This window comes from Oryctolagus cuniculus, chromosome 6 (genome assembly GCF_964237555.1).
Source record: "Oryctolagus cuniculus chromosome 6, mOryCun1.1, whole genome shotgun sequence".
Classification (NCBI taxonomy): domain Eukaryota; kingdom Metazoa; phylum Chordata; class Mammalia; order Lagomorpha; family Leporidae; genus Oryctolagus; species Oryctolagus cuniculus.
In genome coordinates, this window is record NC_091437.1 from 87024124 (window position 1) to 87047028 (window position 22905).

The following is a 22905-nucleotide window of genomic DNA, read 5'->3' on the forward strand; positions in this document are numbered from 1 at the left end:
TTATGGGGGGGAAGCCATTGTAATCCATAAGCTGTACTTTGGAAATTTATATTCATTAAATAAAAGTTAAAAGTAAAAAAAAAAAGAAATGAAAAAAAATCAGACAAAATAGACTTTAACACAAAAACTGTTAAAAGAGACAAAGATGGGCATTGTGTAATGATTAATGGATCAATTTAACAGGATGATGGGACTATAATAAATGTATATGAATCCAATGTCAGGGTACCTGGCTATTTAAACAAATGTTAATGGATCTAAAAGGAGACATAGACTCCAATACAACAGTAATACAATAGTAACCAGGGACTTCAACACCCCACTTTTTTTTTTTTTTTTTTTTTTTTTTTTTGACAGGCAGAGTGGATAGTGAGAGAGAGAGAGACAGAGAGAAAGGTCTTCCTTTTGCCGTTGGTTCACCCTCCAATGGCCGCCGCGGCCGGTGCGCTGCGGCCGGCGCACCGCGCTGATCCGATGGCAGGAGCCAGGAGCCAGGTGCTTTTCCTGGTCTCCCCATGGGGTGCAGGGCCCAAGCACCTGGGCCATCCTCCACTGCACTCCCTGGCCACAGCAGAGGGCTGGCCTGGAAGAGGGGCAACCGGGACAGAATCCGGCGCCCCGACCGGGACTAGAACCCGGTGTGCCGGCGCAACACCCCACTTTTATCAACGTACAGATCAATTAGAAAATCAATAAAGAAAGAAGAGAACTAATTTACACTATGGACCAAATGGACCTAACTGATATCTACAGAACATTTTACCCCACAATTAAGAATACATATTATTTTCACCAGTGCATGAAACTTTCTCTAGGATAGACCATATGTTAGGCTATACTGCAAGCCTCAGCAAGTTGAAAACATTGAAATCATACCATGTATCTTTTTGGATCATAATAAAATGAAGCTTGAAGTTAACAACTTAAAATCTCTAGAAAATATGCAAACATATGGATACTGAATGACACACTCCTGAATGAACAGCAGGTCATAAAAGAAATCCAAAGGGAAATAAAAAAATTCCTGCAAATGATTGAAGATGACAATATACCTTATTAAAACTTATGCGATATAGAAAAAGCAATGTTAAGAGGGAAGTTTATAGCAATTAGTTCCTTTGAGAAAATACAATATGCTTTCAAGATAAAAACCCTATGAATATTGGGTATACAAGGGACATTCCTCAGTACAATCAAGTCAATACATGACAAACCCACAGCCAACAGCCAACAGCATATTGAATGGAGAGAAGTTGAAAGCATTTCCACTAAGATACAGAATCTGAAAACGATGCCCACTTTCACTCTGGCTATTCAATACAGTTCTGGAAGTGAGTAGATGAAGAACTCAAAAGAGAAATGAAAAAATTTCCAGAAGCAGATGAAGATGACAATATAACATATCAAAACTCATGGGATACAGCAAAAGCAGTGTTAAGAGGAAAGTTTACAGTAATTGGTGCCTACATCAAGAAGTTGGAAAGTCACCAAATAAATGAGCTATCAATGCATCTCAAGGATCTAGAAAAACAACAGCAAACCAAACCCAAAAATAGTAGAAGAAAAGGAATAATTAAAATTAGAGAAGAAATCAACAAAATTGAAACAAATATACAATATAAAAGATCAGCAAAATAAAGAGCTGGTTTTTTTTGAAAAAAAAAAAATTGACACATTATTGGCCCAACTTACCAAAAAAAAAAAAATGAGAGAGAAGACCCAAATCAATAAAATTAGAGATGAAAAAGGAAATGTAACAAGAGACAATGCAGACATAAAAAGAATCATCATAAATTACAACAAAGAGCTATTTGCCAACAAACAGGGAAACCTAGAAGAAATCAATAGATTCCTGGACACATACAATCCACTTAACTTGAGCTAAGAAGACAGAAAACCTAAACAAATCCATAACCAAGATGGAAATTCAATCAGTAATAAAGACCCTCCTAACAAAGAAAAACCCGGGACTGGATGGCTTCACCAGACATTTAAAGAACTAACTCCAATTCTTCTCAAGTTATTCAAAACAATCGAAAGGGAGGGAATCCTCTCAAATTCTTTCTATGAAGCCAGCATTACCTTAATTCCTAAACCTGAATAAGATGCAACTGAGAAAGAGAACTCTGTAACTGTAAAGCAGTATGGTTCTGCATACAGTCCTACAGACTTAACTTCCAAGGGTACAGCCTAAAAATATGTCATGGGACTCCAAACCCATAAAAATCGTTGGTACAAATACCATCTTAACTGTTAAAATGATCATATTAAATATTAAAGTCAACATATAAATAGGTTTAAGTGAAAAAGTTATCATGTCAAAAACAACAAGTGCCTGGTAATAATAATAGAATTAAAAAGGAAGGAAAGTCCAATATGGGAAGCAGCCCACTTAGCAGATTCCTAGAATGACATTCACTGTAAATAACCTTTTGACCTCAGAATCAACCCTTAAAGCTTCCTAGTCTGGCTGAAAGGCCTGTGAGAGCATTTCAGGCATGGAAAGCCAAGACTCTGTGGCAAAAACTTATCCTACACAGAGGATCTGTATGAGACATCAGTGGAAAGAAAGGGCCATCAAAGAATCATGCACTCTCTTCTGAAGGGAGGAGAGAACATCCACTTTGCTTATGGCCATGTCCAAATACCAATGGAGTCTATGGTCACAAAAAGCTTCCATAACCTTGGCAGCCCATGGCAAGAGCCTCAGGTGATCACTGATGTCATAAATAAGAGTATTAGTAGTTAAAGGAACAACAGAAGTCACTGTGCACTTACTCCACAGGTAGGACCTCTGTCCTTAATGAGTTATACTATGAGAATCAACTGCAAATCTTATTCTCAAACTGTACTGTATATGTTGTGTGCATGCAGGTGGATGCAAACTGTTGAAATCTATGCTTAACATGGAATTGGTCTTCTGTATATAAAATCAAATTAAAAATGAACCATAATGAAGGAGATGGGTGAGGTAGAGGGAAATGGGATGGGAGTCAGGGTGGGAGGGTGGGTATGGGGGAAAGATCCACTATATTCCTAAAGTTATATTTATGAAAAAATTCATTCATTAAATAAAACTTTAAAAAAAGAAAGAGAACTGCAGACCAATTTCCCTGATGAACAGACACAAAAATCCTCAACAAAATTCTAGCCAATTGAATCAGAAAGATCATTCACTTGGACCAAGTAGTATTTATCCCTGGTATGCAGGGATATTTCAAAATTTGCAGATCAATAAATGTGATACATCACATTAACAAACTGAAGAACAAAAACCATATGATTATCTCATTAGGTACAGATAAAGCATTTGATAAAATACAACACCCTTTCATGATGAAAACTCTAAGCAAATTGTGTATAAAGGAGCATTCCTCAATACAATCAAGGAATTTATGACAAATCCACTGCCAGCATCCTGTTGAACTATGAAAAGTTAGAAGCATTTTCACTGAGATCTGGAACAAGACAAGGATGCCCATTGTCACCATTGCTATTCAATATAGTCCTTGAAGTTTTAGCCAGAGCCATTAGACAAGAAAAAGAAATCAAAAGGGATATAATTTGGGAAAGAGGAAGTCCAAGTATCACTATTTGTAGTTGACATGATTCTATATATAGGGTACAAAAGACTCCACTAAGAGACTACTGGAGCTCATATCAGAGTTTGGTAAAGTCACAGGATATAAAATCAACACACACAAATCAACAGCCTTTGCATACTCAGACAATGCCATGGCTGAGAAAGAACTTCTAAGATCAATCCCATTCACAATAGCTACAAAAAAAAATCAATACCTTGTAATAAATTTAATGAAAAATGTCAAAGATCTCTACAATGAGAATTACAAAACACAAAGAAATAGAAGATACAAAAAGTTGGAAAAATCTTCTATGTTCATATATTGAAGAATCAACATCATCAAAATTCCATACTACCAAAAGCAATTTACAGATTCAATGCAATACCAATCAAAAAGGCATTCTGGTCTGGCTGAAAATCCCACAAGAGCACTTCAGGCATGGACAGCCAAGATACTGAGGCAAAAAATGTCATACACAAAGGATCTCAGTGGGTGAGACCCCAGTGGAAAGAAATGGTCATCAAAGAAGGAGGTACTTTCTCTGAAGGGAGGACAGAACTTCTGTTTTGCTTACTGTCTTGAAGGATTTTATGGATTCAGAAGGCTTCCAGCAGCCTAGGCAGCTCATGTCAAAAGCCTCAGGTGGTCACTGACATCATACATATGAGTGTTAATTGTTAAATTAACAACAAGAGTCACTGTGCACTAACTTCCCACGCAGGACCTGTGTCCTCAAAGAGTTTTATTATAACTATGTCTAAGTGCCCCCAAAAGATATATTATTCTTGGGTGCTTCATCAAAGTTAATTAAGTTTCTACAAAAAAAAAAAAAAGTGAAATTAACTTCAAGATGCAATGACTGTGAACAATCCTTGTCTCGACTGCTGAGAAGTTTTTTTTTTTCCAGTGTTTTTTTACTGCACAAATTGTTGAACTCTTTACTTAGTATAGAGTCAGACTTCTATTTATAAAGTTAAAATCTGTGTGAATGAGAATGGGAATGTGAGAGGGAGGATGAGGATGTGTGGGAGGGCAGGTATGGTAGGAAGAATCACTATATTCCTAAAGTTGTACTTAACAAAATTCATGAAGTCTATATTCCTTAAATAAAAGGTTTCTTTGGGGGAAGGAGAAAAAAATTTAAAAAATTTAAAAAGGAATACTACTCAGCTGTAAAAAAGAATGAAATTCTGTCTTTTGTAACAAACTGGATGCAACCAGAAACCATTATACTCAGTGAAATAAGCCAGTACACAAAAGACAAAAATCATATTTTCTGTGATCTTTGATAAATAATAGAGAACAAAAAATGTATATGAGTGAAATTGACATTTTGGGATATATTTATTGCTTACAGCCCTTGTTTCTAATGTTGCAGAACAGTCTTGTTTTTTTTCCTATTTGTTAAATTCTTTACTTAGTGGAGGGTTAATCTTATGATTACAAAATAAGCTAAATAAAATAAAAATAAACAGGATAAGAAAGGAAGGAAGAGAGAGGGTGAGAGTATGGGTGAGAGAGAGGGGAGAGTGAGAAATATCACTGTGCTCCTAAATCTGTATATATTAAATAGATGAAATTTCTTTGCATCTTATAAATATTGGCTGAAAAAAACACATTTTGTGAAACAGAAACTTGAAGTCCAGCTGGCTTGAATTATAAAAAGGCAGCAGTTGGGACTGCTGGAGTAACTGGCAGTTTCCATGGTGAGTCCCAGAAGCAGGCCCACAAACTGAGCAGAGATTCTGCCCAACTCTTTGGTGGGCCAAGAAGCTCTGCAGGCACAAGGCATCTCCACCCTGCTACCCAGAGTGCTAGACTTTAAAAATAGCAATTGAAAGCAAAAATAAACAAAAATAAAAACAAACAAAAAAAACCTGTGCAGAGAACTCTTTGCTTTACACCACATATTTTTCAGTTTTAGTCCAGGCAAGTTAAGTGTCTACTATGAGCCAACAATCTTCTGGAAACAAATTCCAGAACTTCTGCAATATTTTTATATAAAATGCAGTTTTCAACCAAAATTAGTAGGGCAAAAATAGGAATCACCTGACTCACACTCAGGAAAAACAAAATGTAGCCAAAAACAAATGCCTTTGTGCTAGATGTTGAGTTTATTAGAAATAACTTAAATTCTTAATTATAAATAAGTACGAAGAATTAAAGAAAAACATGGTATTAATGAATGAACTCATATTGAACTCAATAATGAAATATAAACTATCGGAAAGAATGTTTAAAATTCCAGAGCTGAAAAGAACAACAGGGAAAATGAAAACCTTAGTAAATGGGCTCAAGAGCAGATGTAAAACGTCAGAGGAATCACTGAACTTGAAGACAGAGCCATGAAATGATGCAATCCCTTAGGGAAAAAATGAAAACAAGTTTCAGAGACTTGTAGAGCATTACCAAGTATTACAAAACACATGTAACTGGCATTCCAGAAGTAAGGGAGAAAGAAAGAAAGAAAAAGAAAATAGTAGTTGAAAAATGCTTAATTTACAGGATTTGGGGTTAAAGATTAAGTGAGAACCCACATAAAAAAACTTGAAATGTGGTTTGTAGATTGTAGAAACTTTTCATTCATATGTTTTCTGTTTATAAACTCTTCCTGCTCACCATTTAAGCTATTTACATCTCCTATTATCACCATCAGATGAAGAGAGAATTAAAGAGAAAGAGATTAATTCCATGTTTTCATATTAAAATTATTTATGCATTATTTACAATACCATGGTTAAGTGCCACTGCAAGGAGTGATGGTTAATTTTATGTGTCCATCTGGTTAGGTCATAGTATCCAGAAAACTTGGTCAAACATGTCTGGTTTTTGCTATAAAGATTTCTTAAAGTGAGAATAACACTTAAATCAATACTTTGAGTAAAGGAAATTACTGGCCATACTTTGGGTAGACCTCATCCAATTAGATGAAGGGTTTAAGAAAAGGACTGCCCTCCCATTAGAGGGAAGGGATTCTGCCTCCAGAATCCAGCATGACCCTGACTATCCTATTGTTTTTGGCAATGCCATTCCAACTCTACAGTCTTGTGAGTCAATTCTTTAAAGTAAATCTCTATCTCTACGTCTATACACACACACACACCACACACACACACAAACACATCCCATGGCTTTATCCCTTTGGAGAGCTCTGAGAACTCCAATACAATGTTGGGGTAGGGGGTGCTGGTCATGATTCCTATCCTCAAGAAATTTTTTTTGTCTACAAATTAAGGGGAAAATTCACAACATGTGCCAGAAAACTGTAGGCACAAAGTATCTTGGGAACAAATGAAGCAGCACATCTTCTGTTTTGGGAGTGTAATCAAAGTTGACTTCCTGAAAGAAATAATTCCCAAGCTCAGTTCTGAGTGACAGGAATGTCTGATAAAAGGGAATTGGGGAGACAAAGAAGAGAATTAGGAAAGCCAAGGCAGGAACTACATCCTGAGATACTTTATATGCTGTAGTAAGGGGGTTCATTTTTATTCTCATACCAATGGAGAACAATTTTGCTCAAATATATACAGTGTAAGAATTACAGGAAAAACTTCATAGATGTTTAAAAAATCACAAGACAATTTCTGATTGGGGATTTATTATTATCTATGTTTAGTCTATCTTTATTTTCATTATGATTACACAGAATTGAAAAATATCCACAGAAAGTACTGGTTGTACCAAGCTGCTCTATTGGCTATTAATACAGTCATCTCCAACTTTAAGTTGAAGACATTTTCTGCTAGTGTGACCATGACTTGTTTTCTAGTGCCATCTAGTGTTTTCTTAAGGATATGGAAAAATCATATTTTAAATGAATGCAAATACTAGCCAGGAAATCTTTAAATGTCTATTTGAAGACACTAACAATATATACCAGGGTACCTCAGAAAGTGGATGGAAAAAACGGAAAAATGTAATTTTAAAGAAGAATTTTATTTTGGTGTAATTAAACTTTGAAATCTATGCATAGTTTCTTCATAGAGCACATATTACAAGAACTTTTTCAAGTGCCCTCCTACTGTTTAAGCACTTTCTTAATTATAATGAATAATATAATGGGATATTAAATATTAGTCTAAATCAAAAGAGATTTTCAGGAAACATCCACAATACAAATGCAATACCCACCCCACACCAAAGTAAAAACTTATTTCCTTTTTGCAGGTATGGGTATTCCATTGCTCTTCGGAATTCTTTAAAGACCAACAATTCCTAAATTCATAGCTGACTTTTTATATGTACTAAATCCTACTTTTGTTTTCAGTAAGTCTGTCAAATCACACACCTTTTAGAGAAGTATAGAGCCATGTTTGACACCTCTCTCTCTCTCTCTCTTTCAAATCTTATCCTTTCCCTTAGCAAACCCTACTGACTTTAGGTCCAAATACAAGCAGAATCTAACCATGGTTCACCAATTCTACCATAAACCCTAATCCTGTTCATCAACATCTCTGGCCTGGACTAGTGCAGTGGCCTCCTGCTTGGCCCCTTTGCTTCCAATCCTGCACAGCTATAGCCACATGATCTTTTGAAAACCTAAGGCAGACCAGAGCAATCTTCCCCTTGGAATCTGCCAGTGGATTCCCTCGCACTAGAGACAATACACAGACCTCTGCTCTGCCCTTCAAAGCCTCACGTGATCTGGATCCTCGACCTCTCTGACCTCAGACCCTCCTATTTTCCCCACCAGTAACCACCTCCCTGCTCATCTTCAAACACACTAAGCACATAAGCCCCAGGGATGAAGATGATGTCCTTACACCCCTGGGACACGTCACTCTTGCCCCATTGTATCTGCTTAAATGTCACCAACCACGAGGCCTATCTATAGACCAACACCTCCTGCCCACTGTCACTGTCCTCTTTTCTTGTTTATCTGTTTCCTTGTACAACTAGCATTGCCTACTCTATCTTAATTTTTAAAAATGATCTATTTGCTCCCACCTCTCAACACACACACAACACTGAAATGTAAGCACCATGAGAACTAGGACTTTATTTTATTGCGTATTTTAGTCCCTGTTCCTAAAGCAGCATGTGGCACTTAGGAAGCACTCAATATGTATTGAAAAACAGATTAAAAAAACAACTGTTTGCATTGACACCTAATAAGCAATGTTTGCATCGGATTAAACTGTATGGTGGTTCACACTCACATTTCATGGTTGTGGAATACAGAATATGTGGGAAAAGATGACATCCAGTGGGGAGAAGTTGATATAACAATGTTATCAAAACATAAATAAGCTCATTCAATTTCAGAATCAGAATCTCCAAAGGAGGACATATTTTGGAGAAAGCCCTATTCCAATTCTCTGACTACAAAAATGTACTAAGTATGGCTCTTCAAAGAAAGAAAGGAGTCAAGTGATTATTAATTCTAAGGGAAAACACCATTGTCCCCCACCCCCCGCCTCCAGCAGCTCCTCATCAATATTCAGGAGTGGGGGAGATACAGGTAGGAAACTAGTCAGCCTGATAATTCATCCTGAGACTAACTGATAATTTTCATTAAAAATATCCCAACTTATTATTATGAAGCAAAAGTCTGACTACTGAAGCACAATTTTTTCACTACACATTCCAAACATGAATACGTCCCTTTCTCTCTTCCCTAACAGGCAACAGTATCCGAGGAATCCATTTTGAAGAAAAAATACATGGAATTCCTAAAGCTAACGATTTGCATAAACAAGTTTCACTGAATCTGTGGTAACACTGATTCATTATTTCTTATGATTTTGACTGCCTGCATTTCATCCTTCATAAAATATCTTAGCCTTGGTGGTTGATGATCTAAACTGTTCTTTTTAAACATCAGAGGGCCCGGCACTGTGGCATAGTAGGTAAAGTTGCCGCCTGCAGTGCTGGCATCCCATATGGGCGCCAGTTCGAGACTCGGCTGCTCCACTTCCAATCCAGCTCTCTGCTGTGGTCTGGGAAAGCAGTAGAAGATGGCCCATGTCCTTGGGCCCCTGCACCCAAGTGAGAGACTTGGAAGAAGCTCCTGGCTCCTGGCTTTGGATCAGCGCAGCTCCGGCCATTGCGGTCAACTGAGGAGTGAACCAGCAGATGGAAGATTTCTCTCTGTCTCTCCTTCTCTCTTTGTGTAACTCTGACTTTCAAATTAATAAATAAATCTTTAAAAAAAAGAAGATCAGAGCGTGGTAATTCTGTCAAACTGTTGCATGGTTTCTCTGCACAGGTCCAGCACACCAGCCTATCCTGGAGCATCCCCATAGGAACATTCCTGTAGGATCACAGCCCCTGGCGGCTGGAGGTTAGACCTGTGCACAAGGTACACCCAGTGGAGCACTGCTTAGACTCAGAGTGAGAGAGGCAGCAGTGTGGTCTCATGATAACATAGTGAGCAGCAGGTCTGCAACAGGTTTGCAAGTGTTTCATCTGCAATAAATCACACCCATCCTCTGGTCTCCTGGGTCCCTAGCTGGTAAGCCTGCAGCATGCTGGACCTCTCAGAAACAAGCCAGTCAATGTTCCAAGGGGAAAGACCTCTGGCTCTGGCTGGCACAGTATGTCCGTGAGCTGGGGATGGCATAGCTTGAAAGGAGAACCACGTTCAGGCTTTGCCACAGGCTGCTCTCTAATTTTCTCTATGTCTCACATTCTTAGTCAGTTCAGGGTGCTCCAACTTTGTGAGATTTTTCCTTCTCAGGACCTTTGCAAAGACTGGAGTTCTGCTAAGAAGGCTCTTAGACCCTTGCCATGCTCAGAGCTCTCAAGACATTCACACAGACCATTTCTCCACTAAGGTGTTCTCAGCTCCTCTGCAGACTATTCCTCTCCTCAGAGTGCCCTGGGGAGCTGTGCAGATGGTTCCTCTGCTCAGTGTTTGCAACTTGACAAGGATGCCTCCTCAGGAGACTTCTTCCCTTACTGCTCACCTCCCTCCAGCATACTCTCCTGCTCTCTTTCCTCAGAAAATCACGGCTTGGGTTTTTGTGTGAATTTCTGATCTCCTCACCTGGACATGAGCTCCCTGAAGGCAGGAACTTGGTCTTATCTAAAGACCAAGGAACTACCTCTCATCTAAAACAGTGCCTGGCATGTTAATAGGTAGGTAGGTATTAAAAGGGATGGAGAGGCCGGCGCCGCGGCTCACTAGGCTAATCCTCCGCCTTGCGGCGCCGGCACACCGGGTTCTGGTCCCGGTCAGGGCACCGGATTCTGTCCCGGTTGCCCCTCTTCCAGGCCAGCTCTCTGCTGTGGCCAGGGAGTACAGTGGAGGATGGCCCAAGTGCTTGGGCCCTGCACCCCATGGGAGACCAGGAGAAGCACCTGGCTCCTGCCATCGGATCAGCGCCGTGCACTGGCTGCAGCACGCCGGCTGCGGCGGCCATTGGAGGGTGAACCAACGGCAAAAGGAAGACCGTTCTCTCTGTCTGTCTCTCTCTCTCACTGTCCACTCTGCCTGTCCAAAAAAATAAAAATAAAAAATAAAAAAAGGGATGGAGAATTGCATTTTTATGAATAATGGGAAGCTGATGGTTATTTAAAAATTTATGCCTCCTTCTCTAATATATATTATATATAATATATAATATATATATATAAAGCTTTGCAGCATTGAATGGTAGCTATGTTCCTTAAATATGGTAGTTGAACACATCTAGTAACAAAAGGAGTAAAATACTGCCTGTCCAAGTCTGCTAATTACCATTTTCTCTCAATATTCAACATTCTCTTCCTTAAACCAGAACCCTGAATTTTAGCTTTAACAAAATTCTCTCAGTTCCATGTAGTTCTTCTGAGAAACCCACCTTTTCTCCAATCCCCTATTCTGTTACATGGATGGAGCTAAAAGGCTATAGAAGTTGTAAAGGAATATGAGGACGAAGCATAGCAGAACGGCAAGAGAAGAGCTGGTTCCCTCTTGACCCACTAAACTGGCCCTTGATTAGTAAGTAAGAAGTAAACTCTTGCCTTTTTAAGTCACTGAAATTTGAGTTTTTCCAACTGTATATAACTCAATGTTATTGTGATGGGGATGTGGTGATTTGTAGTGTTGGTCTGAACCTGACCTAGAATTCAACTCTTGAAGACACACAGGGAGGAGGGTGCATATCGGAGACTGTTAAGAAAACTAGGATTTTTCTTAAAAGCGCTTACTTTCCTAAGCAATGCTTGATAGGAAACCATGAACAAAAGAGAAAGAGCATTTGGTTTTCTTCTGTTTTCTGTTACTTTCTGGAATCCGGGTTTCTGAAAGTAAGACTTGAGTGGACTTGGCCTCTCTGTTTTGGAACCTCATGCTGGCACAGAGAGGGTTCCAAGGTGAATTGAGTGACGTAGATCATAGCAGTGATCTTCTTCATAAAGCTTTACTTATTCAAGTTGAAGCACCATCCTTTATTCTTATATTATGTGTGTTTTTCTTTGGGGCTGAGAATACCCTTAATTTTATAATTGGCTATGATAATAAATGTGGCTTTTTTACAAGTCCTATAAAAATTTTTAAAATTGGCACACCTATATTAGATCCCAAGTCAAAGAAATAATTTTTTTTTTTTTTTGACAGGCAGAGTGGACAGTGGCGCCCCGACCAGGACTAGAACCTGGTGTGCCGGCACCGCAAGGTTAGCCTATTGAGCCACAGCACCGGCCAAAGAAATAATTTTTAATCAAGCAACCTAAAGTCCAGATATTTGGATAATAATACAAGTAGACTGAAATTCAGGTATTAACAAAGGTAGCAGACTGCAGTTACGATTCACAGATACTGCTTTCAATATATCCTTGTGCTATGACATGCACTCGGCGAGGCATAAGGACAAATACCCTCATTTCTGTAAGAAAAAAATTGGAGGTAAACTGGTTTTCATATAAAGATTTTCTTTGTTAATTCTGTGCTCCAAATAGCATGGGAATGATGACTCCAAGTGTCTGCTGAGTTAGACACTTTTAGCCACAGAACAGACCATGGCATTGCTTGGGTTTCTTAGGAGGACAGTAGCAGTCTCTTTGTCCCAGATCACTCTCATATTTTGGGACTCCCACAGATTCCCATCCTTGGAGTTCCATCAGAGCTGTGGTTGTTATCCCTCCAGTGTGGGTTTTATAGAGCCTTTGATCTCTTTTGATGTTAATTCTCTTATTAATTAAAGCCCAGGGGGTACAGTAGTGAGCAAAACAAACATATGCCTCCCTTCATTCCAGCGGGAGACTCAGACCAAAAAGACTAAAGAAGTAAGCCATTAAATATATCACATGGTGATACTGCAATGGAGAAAATGAAGCAAGGAAACAGGACATGGAGTATAAGGGTGCTGCAATCTCAAATAAGATCAGGGCCAAGAGAACCCCCGGGAGAGGGCAGTAGTTAAGCAGAGACTAAAGGAGCAAGTCCTGGTGATATACCCAGGGGAAAAACACTGGGCCTGGTGGAAGTAGCCAGCGCAAAGGCGCTGACTCCTGTGTGTGCTTGGCTTGGAAGCAAGCATAGCAGAGTCAAAAGAGCAGAGAAAAGAGAGTCACAGGACATGAAAGTGGAGAGGAAACTGGGAGAAGGGAGGGCAGATGGTGTGAGGCCTTGTTAAGCTCTGCAAAGGCCTTTGCATTTACTCTGAGGAAGATCTACAGATGATGGAGCATCTATCTCAGCAATATGATGACCTAGATCTGAAAAGGGTCACTGTGACCATGGTACTGAGAAAGATGGCAGAGAAAGGAAGGTAGGGGCAGGAAGAGCATTTAGGAGGCTACTGGAAATCTCCAGGCAACAGTCGGTGGTGGCTAGGACCTGTGCTGGTGGGTCAGGGTGGATGGAAGCAAGTACAGTTGGCCTTTTACACCTGCAAGTTCCGCATCCTCACATACAACTAACTAAGGATTAAAAACATAAAATCAAAAACTATACTGGATGTGTATAGAACTTTTTGTTATTATTCCTAAAAATACAATATAAAAACTATTTACATAGCATTCACATTGCATTAGATACTTCAAGTAATATAGAGATTGCTCCAAATATAGGGGAGGAGGAACTTAGGTTATGTTCAATATATATACCATTTTATTTCCTTGTAAAATTTTTATTTATTTGAGAGAGAGAGACAGAGACATTTCTTTTTTCTTTTTTTTTTTTTTTTTTTTTGACAGGCAGAGTGGACAGTGAGAGAGAGAGACAGACAGAGAGAACGGTCTTCCTTTGCCGTTGGTTCACCCTCCAATGGCCGCCGCGGCCAGCGCACCGCGCTGATCCGAAGGCAGGAGCCAGGTACTTCTCCTGGTTTCCCATGGGGTGCAGGGCCCAAGCACTTGGGCCATCCTCCACTGCACTCCCTGGCCACAGCAGAGAGCTGGCCTGGAAGAGGGGCAACTGGGACAGAATCTGGCGCCCCGACCAGGACTAGAACCCGGTGTGCTGGCGCCACAAGGTGGAGGATTAGCCTAGTGAGCCGCGGCGCCGGCCTTGAGAGAAATTTCTTATCACTGTTTTACTCCCCAAGTGCTTGCTGCCAGGGCTGAGCCAGGCCAAAGCTGGGAGGCATGAACTTAATCCAGGTCTTCCATGTGGGTGTCAGGGAACCAAGTACTAGAGCCATCACCTGCTGCCTCCCAGGATGTACACTGGCAGGAAGTTGGAATCTGGAGTGGAACCACCACTATGATATAGGATGCAGGCATCCCAAACAGCATTTCAACCAATGCACCAAATGCCCACCCCTATTTATCCAAGGGACTTGGGCATCCACAGATTTCTGGTTTCTGCATCCTGGTTCCTACCCCAGCAGATACTGGATTCTAAAGAGAGGGCTGACTCCAGCTCCAAGTCAATTCAGAGGCTGGAGGTCAGAGATGAGGGCTCAAGTAATTGGGTCTCTGCCATTCATGTGGGGAACCTGGATTGCATTCCTGATTCCTGGCTTTGTCCCAGCCTATCCGTGGTAACTGTAGGTAGTTGGGGAGTGAGTCAGTTAATAGAAACACTCTGTCTCTCTTTCTCTACCTCTCAAACAATTAATTTCTTTTTAAATCCCATAGCCCCCACCCCCAATAAAAAGAGCTCAAGAAGAACAAACAGTTGAGAGTAAACGTGGTAACCAGCAAGCCAAGCCAAGGGAGTTTCCAGAGTCCAGGAAATGCTCAACCCTATTAACACCTGCTGATAAGCAGAGCTCCATCCTGCTTTATTTCTTCCCCCTTGGCACTATCCATTATAGTTACATCATAACATGGAGGGGGATTCGGAGCTTGTGTGAATATGATGGTCAACTAATCTAAGCTGTCTATAAAACAAAACCAGTCAACACTTTCCAATATTCAGGAAAAAAAAAACCTGCAGAATTAAGCAGAAATGCAAGGTAAGTACTAGAAAGAAAGAGCTAGAAGAACGTTGGGGAGTAGGATTCATAGGGCATAATAAGACAGAGGGTTGCTGATTTTCATTATAAAGCTTTGACTTGTTAAACTATATCCTTATAATTACTTTTAAAAAAACTAAAATCAACCAGTGAGGCAGGTGTTACATCATAGTGAGTGAAGCCATCCCTTGGGATGCCCACATCCCATATCAGAGTGCTGGGTTAAGTCCCAATTACTCCACTTCCCATCCAGCTCTTTGTTGATATGCAGGGAGACCTGGATGGAGTTCCAAACACTGGTTTTGGCCTGGTATACCCATGTATTGTGGCCACTTGGGGAGTGAATTAGGAGAGAGAAGATCTCTATCACTTGGTCTTTTAAATAAATGAACAAATAAATAAATTAAAAAAAAAAAAACCTAGTCATAAAATAACACCATGTGAGCTGGATACCTGGTACTTAACTTCAGGCTGTGAAATGACAGTCTGATGCCAGAAATGCCCATGCTCACTGAGCATTAATTATACTCTGCATAACACTTGCTTCATGTATAAACTACAACCTCTCAAGTACAGATGCTGCTTTCATTACTACAAATTAAAAGCACTCCTGAAACTGAAATAAAGTTTAATCTTCAAATAAAATTATATTGGAAATGTAACCACTATTCTTTGATCATTTATATAATTTTTAATGTTGAAAAAGTGTTCCTTGCTTTAAGTAAGCTTAGAGCTCTCTGTGAGAGTTGAGCCAAAATATTATTGGATTATTAAATTTATTACAATGCCTCTGTAATGCACTTTTGGAAAACATAGATAATTCTTTCAATATGGCTACAACTGTGTATCTTTCTTTCCAACAACTCAGATCCTTGAAAACTGATGTCATGTTGTAATAATGGTTGGAATCCTGTAACAGGCACACCTGTCAACATTTTAACAAGACATAATATTTAATATTTCCCAAGGCTTCCCCTGTGGTGGAAATTGCTTTAAGTACTTTACACATACTTTCATTTAGTTACTGTTTGGAAACACAATCCTGTCAAATTGGTACTCTTATTATTCCCATACTACAGAAGAGGATACTGAGCCCCCAAGGTTAAATAATTCTACCAAGGATACATGTAATAAATGGCAAAAGTAAGATTAGAAGCTAGGCCACCTCTGGCCAGGCCTTAGCTCTTAGCATTCATGTAGACTCCTATTAAATACTTATAGATAATGTAATTGAAATAAGAACCGCAGTGGTAATTTCCTCTAACAAATTATATAAAATGGCACTACCATGTTATTTTGGATGGTTTGACAACTTTCCCTAAATGTATATTAAAGACTATTTGGTAATCTTACCTGTTTCTTTTGGTTGTGGATCATCTGTTTTTCTACTTGTTTCTGAAAATTAAAGACAAAAGAAAATAAGTACTATGCAAGTCATCATTAAATATCTCCAAACATAGGACTACATTTAAATGAGTTCCAATAACTAAACAAAATATTTTTGAGCACACAACTCAATTTTCCTAAATCTTCAAGTCTTTATACATGGAATACATTATAAGATATCAAGATTTAGGCTCATTTGAATTCCTCATAAAAATCACTGGGCAGATATCAGGCAGCAAGCTATGTTCCTTGCCTATAAGAAAGGCTGAGTGTAGTGTCTACCAACTCTAAGCCACTCTCTCTAGGAGCACAAAGGCAAACTGGAGAGGGGAAGCAGCCATTGATGTTCACTATTTTATTGTCTCATAAAACCATGACTTCCTCTATAATAGCTGCAGGTGTTTTAAAGGAATGTAGATGTCACACTACTGAGATTGTTAGTCTCACTGCTCTAAGGACTCTCTCTCTCTCTCACACACACACACACACACACACACATGCATGCAATTCATCCACTGAGAGAAGCCTTAGCTGAAACCCAGGTGTGCACCATACACTCACTCGCTTAGAAGTGTAATATGAAACTGAGCCATGGGTGTCAGCCTCACACAAATGTGTTTCTCACACAAATGGGGCTACCAAGCACAGTGACATCCAAGGACCTAAACTGGCTAAAGAATCCCAGCAGCACACACATACACGGAAAATGGCAAAAGACCTAACCAGGTGTTTATAGACTTATTTCTACACTTGTAAGCACACATCAGGCCTATTGTTTAATGTAGTTTACCTTGTAGCTGATTTTAAATGTAGACCAGTGTACAGTTGCAGTGGGTACTCATTAGTATGTCTACAGTTCTAGAAACATGTGTGCTTGCATATGTGGTGCTACAGGGATGAGTCAGAGTTCGGAGACCAACAGAAAATCATACACTGCCCTTTTCCCACAGTGGATTGTAGAATGTGGATGTGGTCAAGGGCTGGTTGACACAGATCACTCAATTTTTTGGCCCTGAATTTCTCACGTTCATTCATATCCAGGCAGGTGAAAAAGAAACTGGGGAGGCTTTGATGCAGGCTTTGATACAGGGTAGGGCATTTTATAGGCCATATGTTTTGCTCCTCTGAGACCCAAGACAAGAGGAAGAAAAAGCAACTAACTTGAAGTCTAGGGCACCAAGCTTATTGCTAAACCTGTTGCTTGGGGATTCCCTTGAATCCTGACACCCTGTGGGGAAGGTCTCTCTTCATGCAAGGGAAGAAGTTGAGGCTGAAAAATTGCAGAGTTCCCTAAGCCATCATGGCCAGCAGTTTACATGATTCCGAAGCATTATGTTCTTCTTTTCACTGTACTACTGCAGCCTTTCATGAAAGAGCAATGAAGGGACACACATGGGCAGGGCTTGACTTGCAAACAGTAGATTTGATAAAATTGAGTCTATCTAACTCCAGGGTAGTGCTGCAAGAAGCATGCAAGATATTAAATAAAAGGTCTTTCAGATCTCTGTTGAACATTCTCTAATTTCTGATTTTACTAGCTGTACCTCATCATAGTTAGATAGCTGAACTCAGTGAATATTAACTGAATACCCAATGTCTGCATGGCCCTCTTTAGGGATGCAACAGTGAAGAAAAGCATCAACAATCTCAATCCCAAGGAGTCTCTTTGTAATGTGGTTAGCAGCACCTGCAGAAAGCCTGCAGCCCTCCATATCCTCCAGCCACTTCCCATGGCTAACGTGACAGTGCAAATTTCTATCCTGATTAGATGGAGCAGCTGGATGCTGGTTATAAAGGGGAGTTTAGGTCCATACAACTTCACATCCTTGGGGGTGAAATAAGGATGGAGGAGTAGCTTAAATGGGTTACATTCCAAATAGAAGTGGAAGGTGCTGATCCCAAAGTCATGGGGCCCTGGCAGGTCTCCCCATGTCCTCTGAATCCACTTCTTCCCAGGAACTTGACAAGCAATGCCAACTTTCCTCCTCCTCCCATGTAGCACCTAGAGGTGAGCAGCCTGACCTAACAATGCCTCTTCCACACCACGCTAGGCCTCCGGGCCAAAACCCTCATTTATTTCTTTTGTTCCCTTCTGTCCCTCACTTCACATCAACAAGTGAGCTGAGACTTATGTTTGGATATGGAGAAAAACACAGGATGGTATTTTAGCCTCTTTGGTGTTTAGCTTAGGTAAAGGCGTTTTCAATGAGATGTGTTTACCTCACCAGCATCCTGCAGAGTTAACAAGTAAATGTTATTTTACTTTCTCTTTGGTACTATGGCCTCAGGGAAACCTCATGTGCACCTCATTGTAGTAAAGGAGAAAATGACTTTTTGAGCACTTAGTATATACTAAGCGCTGCCCCAAATACTTTGGCTAACCATAGGAGGTAGAATTTCACAGATAAGGAAACCAAGGTATGGAGAGGCAAGTAATCCACAGTTAAAGAACAAAACAGTGCAGTTTCAGAGGCCATGCTCCACAACAATACTACTTCAATCACACTTTGTAAATCCCAACAGTGGACAGTTATTAAGTAAAGGAAGCTACATGTTCAATTCACTCCTGAAAATTACAAAACTGCAAGCTAACCTGTAACTCAGACTTAAGAATTTCAATATTCACATCCAAAAAGAAAGATCTTACATTCTTTGTTTTACCATCACTCTCTTTTCCTCTTTCAACATGATTAGAGAAAGGAAAATCTTGGTAAAAAGATCAGGCTCGCCTTCAGCAACCAGGTGGTCAACCAAATGCTGCTACAGGGATATATTCAGCTCCCCACCCGGGAGACAGCGGCTTCAGACATTCACCCTATGCCAGCGAAGAGTACCTCGGCACCCCACATCAGCAGGAAGTAGCTCTAAAGACAGATCATTGTCCCTCTACTCCTCCTGGACTTTTGGGACTAATGTAATCCCATACAACTCCTGCTTTATGAAAAACAAAAGGTGGGAATGTTAGTAAAATGGGGCAGTGTTATCTATGATGCTATCTACATTCTGACACCATCCTAGGCTCTAGCTCCCGCCGCCATTGCTGGAAGCCAGGTGGCCACATGGCTCAACCACCGGTGTCAGCCCTAGCCGTATCCTAATGGGATTCACTGCTCCTAATCACTGCCTGCCCCCTGTCGAAATTTTTAAAAGGAACTGTTCCTGAACATGTGTGTCTCTCTTTCTTCCTCTCCTGACCTCTCTCTCTCTCTCTCTCTCTCTCTCTAATGCTCTCCTTCTCCCTCTTTTCCTTCTCCGCCCCTTCCCTCCAGTCTGTTGGGTTTCCCCCAATGAACTCTTTCCTTTAAAAAAAAAAAAAAGATCAGGCTTTTAATCTCTTAAAAACAGTCATGCAACCATTGAAAAAAGTCACTTTTCTGGATTCAGATAGCTTGTGATCTATTACATTCTGGTTACTGTGCAAATCTGCCCACTTAACAGTTCTTGTTGGACCCTGAGATGTGCTCCAAGCTAATTTCAACCCAGGCATATTTACCCTTCCGAAGGCCTCCTCATAGAGGCATCTGTTTATCTGCAAGTCCCAGGTTGGTATTCTGCTTCCTCCCTGAGAGCCCACAATGACCCATCTTAAAGCCGTATTTTTGTTTCCTTACCTGTCTCTCTGCTAGCACTTTCTGAGCTCTGTCATTCCAGCCATCACCAGTTAGTTAGTTTCATGAACCGTTATTTGTAGTCTCCCAGCTGGCCTCCTTTCTCTTTGGCCTCCCTCCAAATTGTCTTCCCTTCTCCCTGTTGCCAGAGTGCTCACACTGGAACATGGTGTATGCACAATCACAGGTCGGCTGGTGTCTCTGCCATCCTGTCACTAAGCTTACTCATCTGCTAGCAGAGAGAACACTGATCTACTGAGAAAATTCAATTCCTTACCAGGTGTAAACTACTCGGCAGAGTAGGTGCATCCAATCAATTGGATTGAATCCAATCAACTGAATTAAAAAAAAAAGACTTTGGCCCACCCATAAAGTCTTTATTTGAGGAGTAATAAATATATTGGAGGTGAAAAAAACCCTGTCTAAAACCCCAGGTGCTTCTTCCTCACTTGTTTCATTCTCCTTTTCATGCCAGCAAATGAAGACTGGAAATGGGAGAGAAGAAAGAGTACCTCTCATACCCTTTTCTGCCTGTCCCTTCAGTCATGATGAGGTCACCAGGGATTTGAAATGTAAGAGCAGAGGGTGGTCACCAGGAAATAAGCGAAACTTCTAGATCTAGGGCAAAACCCTCCAAGGAGCAATGCAATGGCTATTTCATTTAGATCCTGCTCCCACCTCCAGCAATGTAGCCTAATAGTAAAATCTTAAATAAACATGATCTGTTAGGAATATGGGTAAGATGGGCTGAAGGTATTCCCTTAGGTTTTATTCACCAGAATGCTACAATCTTCTAAAATACTAGAAAGCATAAAATGAATTGACTTCATTATATAACAGAATTAAACAAGCTTGAAAAAAATGACAAGATAGAGAAGAATTCTTCTGCATTTTATTGCACTCCAACAACATTAAAAGAAAAACATTTACATTATTTTTAGAAAATCCACTGCTATCATCCAACTTGGCACATATTTGTAAAGCAAGGTTAATTAATTCAGATATTTGGAATTGAAAAGTATTGGAGGTTGATCACAGTATAATGAGTCCTCAGTTTCCAGAGTTCTAGAGGTGATTTTATACAAAAAATCCAGTAAAACTTAGTCATTCATCAGTTCCATGTCACTCTTAAATTTCCCTAAAAAAAATATGGCTTTATAAAAAGTAGAGTTCTGTACTTCACAACAGGAAGAGCTTTATGATAGTTTGAGCATCAACTCCATACCACCCATATCACAGCTTTAGAAAATTATTGCTTTGCTTACTAACTTATTTTCTCAGGTTTACTACACATTGAGTCAACATGCAGTACTTAACTACATTGATCCAGAATGACAACAACATATATAAGCTCTTTGATTTTACCCTAAAAGCAGAAAAAAATCATCTTATTTTAAAACAAAGTTAACTAATTAAAAGTTACCCCTGAAACATAGACAAAACCATTTCTTGATGGCTTTTTTTTTAAATAGCTCATAGTTCCTTCAAAATGATGCTGAAGCTATCTTCTTTCCTAACAAAGGAATATTTTCATCACAGCAACTATTTCTGAGCCAGAAATAAGCCACATTAAAAACAGAAGAAAATCTTCAGTGTAGAAAGGGAAAGGCTCATCCCCTGTGAAATAGCAGCAGGCACTGGGCTCCGTGGGCATTTTTCACACATCCTTCCTCAACCCAATGAGAGGCGTTACTGACTTTATCCAGAGAGAGCACTGTGCAGTCTCAAGAGCTGTGAGGGTATTACTTAATTAGCCAAAGGCAGAACCTAACAATTGTTAAGCTATGCGCCAGTAACTCATATAGATTATTCTAAAATTTAAATATATACTGAATGGACTACACCTATTATATGATCAATCCAAGATACTAAAATGTAGCACAGGTCATTCTTTTTTGTTATGTCCTAACAAGAAATATTAGTTTTTCTGTCTCATTTTGAAAATAAATTAATGATAATTTGATACTTCCACTGGAATATCAAATTTTTCTAATTAACCAGTTAAAGGCTACAAAAATCTCAAAATTTAAGTTTTAACCTGAATAGTTAAAGCTGACTTAGTTTTTTTGATAAGAATATCAGTGCAGATATATATAACTGAAACCTTCACAGCTAATGACCTTTATTAGTAATTTTAAGAGTGCTGAAGCAAAGCACTCTTACTGGTAGTTAAATTACGTTTAACACAGTTTACACAAGTCAGTCCAACATAGTATTATTTACTAGTAATATATTAAAACCCTGCCAAGACAATTGCTGCTACATCATCAATATAATAATTAATTAACTACTGTCTGAAAAACAATACATAAATGCAGGTAAGACTAAAAAATTATGTCATAAAGAGAAGAAATCCAATGGATCCACTAATGCTATCAAAAAAGGACATGCAGGAATGTAATGTTACACGAAATTTTTGTTTCTAAAAAGAAATACACTAAAACGCCAGTGGACTATAATTCATTTAAAACATCTTTAGTGTTCATTCCCAAAGATCTTGATCTGTTCAGTAATTACATCACAAGATCTAGCACAGCCATCGTTTGGAGCGTATGGTTAGGCTGGTCCTCTTGTGGTAGTAGGGGCAGTCTTTTTGAAGCTTTAAGTATCTGCAAAAATAAGGGGAAATCTAAATTAAAGGACCAACCAGACATAGACTGTGACACTGCTTCGTTTTCAATCTACTTTTTAAAAACCCACCAACAGAAGTAATAAATGTGTTTTTTCATTGTTTGTTTGATTGGTTTTTTAAGGACAACTTGATTATAGAACAATTAACCACCCAGAGGAGTCTCCGGGATGGCTTAGCAAAGTTGCTGATAAAACTCTGAGATTCATCAGAACACTTGGGAATTACAACAGAATTGAGGAATCTCAGTAGAGAAATACACAGCATTACATTTCTTTTTCTTATCAATGTTTTCATTGTACTAAAAAGAAACAAATAGAAATCTAATACAGTATTTGAAAGATACAGGAAGGATTCTCAAGTATTCTGTA

The 22905-nt window shown here is 39.4% G+C and overlaps 1 protein-coding gene across 30 annotated transcripts in view; it reads right to left on the reverse strand.

The window, feature by feature from the left end:
• ASPH (aspartate beta-hydroxylase) overlaps positions 1 to 22905 on the reverse strand; it is a 303829-nt gene that overhangs the window by 176479 nt on the left and 104445 nt on the right. For all 30 annotated transcript variants that reach the window (XR_011389109.1, XR_007918607.2, XR_011389110.1 and 27 more), the window contains one exon: positions 16265 to 16306. Coding sequence is in view for 27 of the 30 variants with exons in the window: in XM_070075073.1 (XP_069931174.1) it covers positions 16265 to 16306 (42 nt within the window). In the remaining 3 variants the exon portion in view is untranslated. The remainder of the gene's footprint in view (positions 1 to 16264; positions 16307 to 22905) is intronic.